The sequence below is a fragment of the Pristiophorus japonicus genome, chromosome 13 (genome assembly GCF_044704955.1).
Source record: "Pristiophorus japonicus isolate sPriJap1 chromosome 13, sPriJap1.hap1, whole genome shotgun sequence".
Classification (NCBI taxonomy): Eukaryota; Metazoa; Chordata; class Chondrichthyes; family Pristiophoridae; genus Pristiophorus; species Pristiophorus japonicus.
Window position 1 is genome coordinate 49386901 of NC_091989.1, and position 11623 is coordinate 49398523.

An 11623-nucleotide genomic window follows, 5' to 3' on the forward strand; every position below is an offset into this window, starting at 1 on the left:
AAGTGTAGGCAAGGTTTTTCTGAGCGTACAAAAATCGACACTTACTCCATTCTAAGTTTGGAGTAAGTTTTCACTGCCTAAACTTGCAAAACAGCCTTACGTGGCCGGACACGCCCCCTTTTGAAAAAAAAATCTATTCCAAAATGAAACTGTTCGAACTGACAAGAACTGGAGCAAACTAAATGCCGAGAATTGTAATTTCTCAGATACTCCATTCTAAACCAGTTGCTCCAAAAAAATAGGAGCAACTCAGGCCGAAACTTGACCCCAATGTCTCTTTCTAAGCCCTTCCACTTTACTCCATCTCTATCTTCAAAACTTTTCAGTCACATCTTTGGCCACCTTCCCTAATTCTTTCATACAGTACCTTGTTTGGTGTCCTTTGCTAAACTTCCCATCCAGCAATCCACCGTGATACATTTTGCTACATTAAGAACTTGGATAGAGTTTCTACTTTTGGCACAAGCGAGAAATTGCACCCAAAATGCACTGGTTAGGTTATACTTAAAAGTTTCTGCTATAAATTATTTGCATTATCAAAAACAGAACATTTTCCATCAACCAACACAATCAGGCAGCATATTACAACATATTTTTTTCCTCTTTCCATTATAAAGTCATTCTTGATGTATTTAAATGTGGTAATCTAGTCCAGTTTTAGGGCCGCGCCGGGACCTGGACGCCAGTTTTTTGCGCCACAAAGTGCGCCTAAAACAAACTCATCTATTCTCCGGCTCCCTGCAGGCCATCTGGAGCTGGGCGCAGCGCAGCACGAGCTGTGGGGGGGGCGGAGCCAGGTCCCTGCGCTGAAAAGAGTGCCTGGACCTCTGCACATGCGCGCTTGTGGGGAGACTCTCCCTCCCCCCCCCACCCCTCTCCCTTTTCCCCTCCCTCCTCCCCTCCTCCCTCCCCCACCTCCCCTCCTCCCTCAATTGCAATTTCTAAGATACTCCATTCTAAACCATTTGCTCCAAAAAAAACAGGAGCAACTCAGGCCGAAACTTGGCCCCATTAATACAGCTGAAAACAGGTTTATCACCAAACATAAACATTTTTAATAAGGATGACCAGTATCCTTAAATCGTGAGTAACTGGATTTAAAATCACTGAAAATGACTTTATAAAAACTATACTGAACCATTTGTGTGTGTATATTAGTCAGTTTCTTAGTCAATGAAATATTTTTTCATATCAAAAATTATGCATTTAAAAAAAATTATTCATTCATGAGATGTGGGCTTCGCTGGCAAAGCCAACATTTATTGCCCATTTATTCCCCAATTACCCCAAGAAGTTGGTGGCGAGCCACGTTCTTGAATACAACTAAGTGGAAGAGTGTAGTTGAGAGTCAACCACATTGCTGTGGGTCTGGAGTCACATTTAGGGCAGAATGTGAAAGGACGGCAGATTTCCTTCCCGAAAGGACATCAGTGAACCAGATGGGATTTTACAACAAGTTTCATGGTCACCATTACTGATACTAAATTTTATTCCAGACTTATTTAATTAATTGAATTTAAATTCCTCAGCTGCTATGTTGGGATTTGAACTCATATCTCTGGATTAATCATTAGTCCTGGCCTCTGGATTACTAGTGCAGTAACATAACCACTATGCTACTGTACACCTTAGCCTCGTGTCTGTACACCCAAGAAAATTAGCATAATTTTAGTTGCCTTCCCGAACCAGTGCAATCGGCAAAATCTTGCAATTTCAAGCTGGTGGTGTGGCCAGATCTCCGGGCGGGGCCAGATTCAGTCAAATTGAATCCTGAACCAGCATAAAAGTTTGTGGAAAGCACGAACACAAGTGGTTTGGGGCATAACTCACTTATGTTTAATATTCCCAAATTTTTTGCGTTGCTTCCGCTGATTCTGCCGGGATTGTGTTGATATAACTAGCGGCAACTCCACCCCATTACACAAGTACAATATGAAGCTCCAATTGGCGTCTACTCTGCTTTTTTTCTCATACAACTTGGGCATAATCAAGAATACAATATATTCCAACAAAAGACTACAAAAGATTAAACATTATTCTGTAAATGGAGACCCGAGTTATAGATCACCTTTCCTTGCAATATGGTATTCTACAACATCATCAACATTATCTGCTTTTAAAAAAAAGCATGAGTTTATATGATGGAGTTATCATTTTCAAATGCTTTAGAAGTAATTTAATGATCTGGTACCTATTTGTTGCACTAAGTGTAATATGCAGTGGCACCTCACGAATAGGTAGGAGTAATAGCCATTGTGATACATGTGATGTTGCCATTTGTGTATGGAGGCTCCAGTGACCAGGCGCAAACTGATTATACGGATGTCATCTTGGTAGGCTCTTTAGTTTGTTCAGCAAGAACTTTAAAAGAATATTTGATGAAGGGCCCTCAAGAACACAGTTGAGATTGTCACATGGCAGAACACAATGCATCAACCAGTGCATTATTCGCTACGCAAGTTGTATAAATATTAATGTCGATAAGAGTCTGCCAATTTTGTTCATGCTACGTCATTAGCCTACAAAATCAAATGCATTCTTTGGTGTTTTTAAAGCTGGAATTCTACTCATTTTCCAATCACCATAATTTTTTCATTTAACACTTAGCATTCTGATGGCAATATAGATCAGAAAACAAGGCTAATTTTATGTGGAAAAGAAAAGTCTTGATGAAAACAGGCCCAAAAAAGGAGGTATTTTACAGTATGGCATGGAATTTGCTGCATCGGCTCCCTCGCTGTGGTAGTACGTGAAGATCTTCAGAAGCACATGAAAAGAGCAGATAATAGCAATAACAACTTGTATTCATATAGCACGTTTAATATAGTAAAATGTCCCAAGGCGCTTCACAGGAGCTTGTCAAAAATTTGATACCAAGCCACAGAAGAAGAAATTAGGATGATGACCAAAAGCTTGGTCAAAGAGGTAGGTTTTAAGGAGCACCTTAAAAGGAGGAAAGAGAGGGAGAGAGGGAGTTCCAGAGCTTAGGGTCTAGGCAGCTGAAGGTATGGCCACTGATGGTTGAGCGATTATAATCAGGGATGCTCAAGAGGGCAGAATTCAAGGAGCGCACATAACTCGGTTGGGGAGGCTAAAGGAGATTACAGAGATAAAGAGGGGCGAGGCCATGGAAGAATTTGTAAAACAAGAATGAGAATTTTGAAATCGATACATTGCTTAACCGGGAGCCAATGTAGGTCAGCGACCACAGGGGTGATGGGTCAACAGGACTTAGTGCGAGTTAAGACACGGGTAGCAGAGTTTTGGATGAACTTAAGTTTACGTAGGTTAAAATGTGGGAGGCCTACCAAGAGTGCGCTGAAGCAGTCAAGTCCAGAGGTAACAAAGACATGAAAAGGCCTTCGTGACACAGACTGAGAATTGCAGGTTTCCTATATCAAATTTAACAGTGAGGCTTAAAATTTGGTATGGCTCATTACAATGGCTCAGATAAGTTGAACTACTCTGCTACCTGAAGTTTGAGAGAACTGTTAAGTAGAGGAGAACACGTGGCAATATGAATGAGTCTAGTATGAAACTGGCAAAAGAAGAAGCACGTCCTTATATAACCAACATTTAATATAGTCCAGAGAAAAAACGTGAAGTTAGAAAAGTTGTTCGGAAAAAAGACCGCTGTTAAAGGTACTTAAGATTAAAAACTTTTGCAAGAGCAATTGCTACTACCAAAAAGCCAGAGTATTTAAATTTACGAACAGGAGTATGCTGTGTGCACATACCTGTACAATAGTGGGCCAGGCACCATTACCTCACCATCAGGAAGTAACTAGGTTCAAAGACACAGCAATATAATATGGAATCATCAAACTCCACAACAGTTAATAACATGGACTAAAGACAAATAAGCTTTAGCACATCTGAAAACAGCACCTTTGATCAGGAATAGGGAACTGCCTATGTTAGGGGTAACAACTAGCCACAAACAGTCCAACTTTACCTTTTGGATGATGTTAAACTTCTCTGATGGGCAGAAAAGATCCCACAGCACTGTTCAATGGGGAGCTCTCAGTGTCCTCAGCAACATTTATCCCTCAAATCAACTTCACGAAAGAGAGTTTAATTGGTCATTTACTTCATTACTGTTTGTGATACATTGCTGTGCACAAATTTCCTTACATTACAACAGTGACTACACTTCAAAAGCACTTCATTGGCTGGGAAGTACTGAAAAGCACTTTACAATTGCAAGCTCGAACCTTCTTTCTATGATAAAGGCATAGAATCATAGAAATTTACAGCACAGAAGGAGGCCATTTAGGCCCATTGTGTCTGCGCTGGCCAATCAAGAGTTATCCAGCCAAATCCCACTTTCCAGCTCTTGGTCCGTAACCCTGTAGGTTACAGCACTTTAATTGCACATCCAAGTGTTCTTTAAAAAAAAAAATGTGATGAGGGTTTCTACCTCTGCCACACGTTCAGGCAGAGTTCCAGACCCCCACTACTCTTTGGGTGAAGACATTTCCCCTCATAGCTCTTCTAATCCTCCCCCCAATTACTTTAAATCTATGTCCCCTGGTTGTTGATCCCTCTACCAAGAGAGACAGGTCCTTCCTATCCACTCTATCCAGGCTCCTCATAATTTTATACACCTCAAATCAGGTCTCCCCGAAGGGCCGAATAGCCAACTCCTGCACCTATTTTCTCCCCTCAGTTCCACAGAAAACAGACCCAGCATCTCCAATCTTTCTTCATAGCCAAAATTCTCTAGTCCAGGCAACATTCTTGTAAATCTCCTCTGCACCCTTTCCAGTGCAATCACATCTTTCCTGTAATGTGGAGACCAGAACTGCACACACTACTCCAGCTGCAGCCCAACCAGTGTTTTATCAGTTCAAGTATAACCTCCTTGCTCTTGTATTCCATGCCTTGACTAAGAAAGGCAAGTATTCCATAGGTTTTCTTAGCCACCTTATCTACCTGGCCTGCTACCTTTCGGGATCTGTGGACCTGCATTCCAAAGTCCCTTTGTTCCTCTACACTTTTCAGTGTCCTACCATTTAATGTGTAATTCCCTTGCCTTGTTCGACCTCCCCCAATGCATTACCTCACATTTATCTGGATTGAATTCCATTTGCCACTGTTCTGCCCACCTGACCAGTACATTAATATCCTCCTGCAATCAGCAGCTTTCTTCTGCATTATCAACCACACAGCCCATTTTAGTATCATCTGCAAACTTCTTAATCATACCCCCAATATTCAAGTCCAAGTCACTGATGTATACCACAAAAAGCAAGGGACCCAGCACTGAGCCCTGCGGAACCCCACTGGATACAGCCTTCCAGTCACAAAAACACCCATCAACTATTACCCTTTGCTTCCTGCCTCTGAGCCAATTTTGGATTCAACTTGCTACTTTGCCCTGGATCCCATGGGCTTTTACTTTCATGACTAGTCTACCATGTGGGACCTTATCAAATGCTTTGCTAAAATCCATATACACATCATACATACTGCCCTCATCGACCCTCCTGGTTACCGCCTCGAAAAATTCAAACAAGTTAGTCAGACACAACCTTCCCTTAATAAATCCATGCTGACTGTCCTTGATTAATTCATGTCTTTCCAAATGAAGATTTATCCTGTCCTTCAGGATTTTTTCCAATAATTTTCCCAGCACTGAGGTTAGGCTGAATGGCCTGTAATTACTCAGTCTCTCCCTTTCTAAACAAAGTTTTAAAGGCATTAAATACATTTTTATTTTATATATTGTTTTTTCTCTCAAAGTCAGAACTTGCTAACATTCCCTATTTTTGATTCTTTAACAGTAATTCTTGATTTTTTTTTTAATTGAAGATTGCACATGAAAAATTATCCTCCCGGGGTCATTGTAAAATACCATGCAAAAGGCTGAATAATTGGACACTTGATGGCTAACTAGGCTGAGGTGGTCAAAAGAATTATTGAATCCCAGAGCTTTTAGCATAGAGCTCTGTGCAAGCCAATAAGCTACACAATATTAAAACTGTTCACAGTAAACCAAGAGAACCAAGGTTCAGACCATGCAGTGTAGCAAACGTCTTGAGCAGTGGATTCATAAAGATTGAAATTGTAGAGAAACCACTAGATCTGCCTCAATGAAGATGACTTCCCAAATGAGTCTTCAAAGTTTCTGTGTATAGGATTCTACAAGAGTAAACAGTGCTCTACTGTGGACTAGATTTAGTTGTTCTATTCAGACAGTGGCAATGAGTTCCTTGGCACTAGCCCTGTTCAGTTAACACACCAATACCTTTTTTGTGGAGAAACCCAGGTAAAGGTCTGGAGCCCGTAGACCAGGATACAATCGAGGTTGAAAACAACAGGACAAAAAGGGGCAGGCTAAATCACAGTTTTAGAAAACAAAAATCTGGTTTTAGATTACAGGAAAATGAGTTCCACTGTTTTGAGTTACAGCTATACTGGGAAAGATGTGCTGAGGAACAAAAGAGAAGGCAAAAAAAGAGAGAAGATAAAGTTAGAGAGTGATTGCAAGAATGAGGCAATGTTACCAAGTGATTCATATTGATCTACTACACAGTGACTACTACAAATTTTACTTTTGTATTTCATGCTTATTGCAATATTTCATATTATGGTGAACAGCTAGAATTTGCTTTGCATACCAAAACAGGATTGAGAAGACACAGAAGCCTAGTCTTATTTTAATGGCAGCATTAATAGGTTAACATTAGCTTTACAATACTGTAAAAAAAAATACTGTAACCAAAATTAGAAAAACTAAACTAGTATGTCCAAATATTGTGCTAAGTGAAACAGATGGCAAAATAACATTTGGAATTACATAGGAGTGCACCGTGTGGCAATGGCTGATCTGACTGCAGAGAACTTTTAGGACATCTGTCGTTATTTTTTTAAATCAGGCTCAGCCACAAATCTAAAAAGAGCATTAAAATCATACCAACAAAGTGCATCCAATGCTCTACTGATCCCAGGTATGATGCAATTATAACACTGATTATGCCTTTCTACCTACTTCTCTTTTATAACCCTCCTTAAATCCCATCTCTTTGCAAAAGCTTTTGATCAACTCTTCTGCTAGCTCTTTCTTAACTTCCATTTTACTACCCCCTCCCACTATGCTGCTGTGAAGTGCCTTGGGATGTTTTTGTACAACAATGCAATGCATAAACACATTATGACTGCACGCATTTCCCGTCAATTTTCCATTATAAATTCCGATATCCACAATGACATTGGAAACTTCCTATGTAAACTTGCCATTCCGTAATTCCATTCTCCCTTCTTCTCATCTCTGGCAGTTCGTCATATCGAGGATGACTTGCTTCCACATCAAAAAGTTCACAGGTGTTACAATGAGGGACCTGATATTCCAGGTCCCGAACTACATGTTGAAGGGTGGAAGATGCCTGTGCATGGATTTTTCTTTAATAAACGTGTGGTGACCGTTGCACACCAGCCACCACACGGGCTTGACAGAGCCAAGTCTTGGTCCAGTGGCAAGGATTAACCAAGACGACTGGAGACCAGCTCTGCTGCACGGACCTAGTGCGCACACATATCGCAGTGTGGGATGGCCCCTGCTGCCCCTGGGCCCATGCCTCCATGCCAGACTTGACTGTAGAAGACGACAATTAGCGAGCTACATTTCCTCCTCTTGTCCTGGAGGCCATGGACTCTTGTTGGAATACAGTTCCACAGGCAATCTGTATCCTGCCCAAAGGGTCACTCTTCATGTGTGACCCTGGACTGAGTGTTCACTGTGACTGGCACCACTGCCACATAAAACGGCCTTCACCCAGTGCTCACACACTTTTTAGAAAGGATCAACAGATACTAATCGGCAGTGAGAACTGTCGGCTGATTTTTCTTCCTCTCTTTCAGATGAGACGTTAAACCGAGGCCCCGTCTGCCCTCTCAGGTGGACGTAAAAGATCCCACGACACTGGTTCGAAGAAGAAGAAGGGAGTTATACCGAGTATAAAAACAGAAAATGCTGGAAATCTCAGGTCAGGCAGCATCTGTGCATCACCACTGGTAGAAGACTGGACTAACAGTGTGGCAAGTTTACACAAGATAGAAGCACAGAAATTTACAGCACAGAAGGAGGCCATTTCGGCACATCGTGTCCACGCCGGCGGACAAAAAGCCGCACGGCCCTTGGTCAGCAGCCCTAAAGGTTACATATAAACCCATGAACAATGACAGAAAGGCAAAGAGCACCCAGACCAACCAGTCCGCCTCACACAACTGCAACACCCCTTATACTGAAAACATCGACACTCCACCCCAACTAGAGCCATGTGATCTCCTGGGAGACACAAAAAACAGATAAAAACCCGGGCCAATTTAGGGAGAAAAAATCTGGGAAAATTCCTCTCCGACCCATCCAGGCGATCGACACTCGTCCAGATCATCATCCTGGCCGTATTCTATTCCCTGCAGTACTTACCATTATATGTGCGCCATCCAACACAAGGTCATCCAGTCTAATCCCAATTACCAGCTCTAGGTGCGTAACCCTGCAGGTTACCACACTTTATCTTTCATTATAAATATGAAAAAGGAATTTGTAACATTAATATAAAAATAAATGCAGAATGTATGACTAAAATAAGGATGTGCTGATCCAATTATACCTGACTATCTAACTCCACTTCATCTGAAGTCGACACTTGGTCTCAACTGCCCATGTATATTGCTATGAGAGATCGGCTCATCTAATCAGTTTTGACATCTTGTTAGCTTCCTACTACACACAACTGATCGTAACATTAACTTGCTATTTCAGGTGCATTGTTTGAGGTCAGAGTGGTTTGTGATTTCCTGCTAAACCCCTAGTTGCAGATCAGTTAGTAACAAAGAGTTCTTATGTTACTGATTTAAGTCTCCTGGACACAAAGCTCCATCTGCAAGAAATGCATTTACCTCATCCTGAACTGGATCACTGTTAGTAATGTACATTTAATCTTTAAAAAGTCTCACCCATTAAGGATTATGTTGCCTCCACAACTTCTCCAATCCACAAATGAGAAACCTTAAGCACATCATTAGAGAGGGTTTTTTTGCTCGAGTTTACACTTTCTCAGGACATGGTTTGATAAACATTATAACACAGATTTCACAATACCTGCAGCTACATATATTAAGTCACAAATAGTTCTATACAATAGTAAGGGAAGTACAGTGATGGAATCAGGTTCTCTCAGGAGTCGGGAGTTGAGTTATTGACAGGGGGTTCATGGGGAGAAGAGGAGTGATACACTAATATCAAGCAAGATGCTGAGGTACAGTTACAACAAATATAATTACAAATTACAGTAATGCTTTATATAAAAGCAAAAAAAGCTAGTTAATAACTGTCTGTATAACAACGTTAACTCCAGTCTCTGCATTAAACATTCCACTACTGCGACCAAATTAACGAGCTTGCCCCATCTAAAGAGCATCAATGAACATGTATGTACAAAACCACCGCCCAGCACAGATCTGGCGCTTCTGTCCCCAAGCCCATCGTCTATTACCAATGAGTCGTGCATTTATCAACGCGGTGCCCCACTTACCCAGTACCCAAAACATTTTAAATGATAAAAATAGCAATACAATTCTAACCTTCGCTTGTCACGTCCAACACAGTCGTAATGTTTTCTTACTCCAAAAATAAAAAGCACCCCCCACCCTCGTTTTTTTTTTTAAAACAAATGCAAATCAAGAGAATGTGTCCTGTGTTACCCTGGGGCTCCGATGACGGAGGCCGACTGCACTCGAAGCCAACTCCAGCGAATTGAGAGAGACCGTCCATTCGGCCCAACTGGTCAATGGCAGCACCGCGCCAGCCACCTCCCGCCCTCCTTCATCTAACCCGAGCAACATACACGGTGGCCCCTTCTGTGTTGGATCGTTCGATTATTTTCTCCCTCATGCATTTATCGAGCTTCCCATTATTTAGATTACAATTATATACAAAAATCCCTTCACACACCCACACTCCTCCCAGAGTTAAAAGTAAATCCACTGCAACGGACACCATTTATTCCGATCGAACTATATATATATATTAAGTTTAAATTGAAAATCCACACGAGCGTACCTTCAAACTCTTCGTCCTCGTCCTCCTCCTCCTCCTCCTCGCCGTTCTCCGAGTCGGTCTGCATGGGCTCATCGGCGAAGTTGACCGCCCTGGCGGCTCGGCAAGCCCCGCTGCCGTCCCTCTCATGGCCGAAAGCCACCGTCTGGCTCGCCTGCAGTTTGCTGAAGTATTGCACGGCGAACTCGACCAGGTCGGCCGGCTGCTTCCTCAGCACCTCCACAGTGAAGCTTTGCAGCAAGTCCGTCAGCCCAGCTGGGATGTTAATGCTCATTCCTATGCTGTGATGCACAGGGAATTGCTCTCAAATACAGAATGTGTGAATAGAAAGCAACAGTAACTTATTTCGGAGACAGTCTCAAATGGTTACTACACATGGAAACTCTCGCAAAGACAAGTTTATCCGAATATCTACGTCTCCGGGGACGCCGCCTTGCTGAATTAAAGTGTCATGGTACTTTCCCTCGAATCCTTACCAGTTTTCAATGGCAGAGTGCAATTCGCAGCATCTTTCGCAGGAGCCACCCCGCTCACCAACTCCCAACTGCACGTGATCCCCGAAACCATGGGAACCGCCAGGGCCGAGAATTTACATCTGTGAAACAAAAATGACAACGCAGAGAGGACAACTGCTGCTTAAAGGGGCGATGCTCCGCGCTGCAGCGTGAACGGAAGATAGCACAGCCCGTGAGGGCTATGTTTCAGTGGTAAACAATAAGTTATACAAACAAACCCAACAGTGCAAAAGTTTCGCAATGCCAAACAACAACAACTTGTATTTATATAGCGACCTTAAACGGAGTAAAATATCCTAAGGCGCTTCACTGAAGCGTTGTGAAACGAAATTTGACACGGAGCAACATCTGGAGAAATTAGGGCAGATGATCAAAAGCTTGGTCAAAGAGGTAGGTTTTAAGGAGCGTCTTAAAGGAGGATAGAGAGGTTGAGGAAGGGCATTTCAGAGCTTCGGGCCTTTGCATTTGAAGGCATAGGTACCAATGGTGGAGCGATTGAAATTGGGTATGCGCCAGAGGCCAAAATTAAAGGAGCTCAGAGGGTTTTGGGTCTGGAGTGTCAACTGTGGCTCAGTTGGTAGCATTCTCGTCTGAGTCAGAAAATTGTGGGTTCAAGTCCCACTCCTGAGACTTGAGCACAAAAATCTAGGCTGCACTCCAGTGCAGTACTGAGGGAGGGCTGCACTATTGGACGTGCCGTCTTTCAGATGAGACAATAAACCAAACAGTCTGCTCTCTCAGGTGGACGCAAAAGATCCCAGGGTATTATTTTGAAGACGAGCAGGGGAGTTATCCCCACGGTCTTGGCTAATATTTATCCCTCAATCAACATCACTAAAACAGATTATCTGATCATTATCACAGTGCTGTTTGTGGGAGCTAGCTGTGCGCAACTTGGCTGCCGCGTTTCCAACAGTAACTACACTTCAAAAATGCATAATTGACTGTAAAGCGCTTTGAGATGTCGTGAGGTTGTGAAAGGCACTATATAAATGCAAATCTCTTTCTCTGTAGGTGATTACAGAGATAGGGAGGGGTGAGG

General features: G+C 42.4%; 1 protein-coding gene across 1 annotated transcript in view; it reads right to left on the reverse strand.

Annotated features, from left to right (window-relative positions):
* LOC139278551 (cAMP-dependent protein kinase type II-beta regulatory subunit-like) overlaps positions 1-10609 on the reverse strand; it is a 100815-nt gene extending 90206 nt beyond the window's left edge. The window contains exon 1 of the mRNA XM_070897435.1: positions 10070-10609. Coding sequence (XP_070753536.1) covers positions 10070-10340 — 271 coding nt within the window. The 5' untranslated portion in view covers positions 10341-10609. The remainder of the gene's footprint in view (positions 1-10069) is intronic.
* Between the last annotated feature and the right edge of the window lie 1014 nt (positions 10610-11623).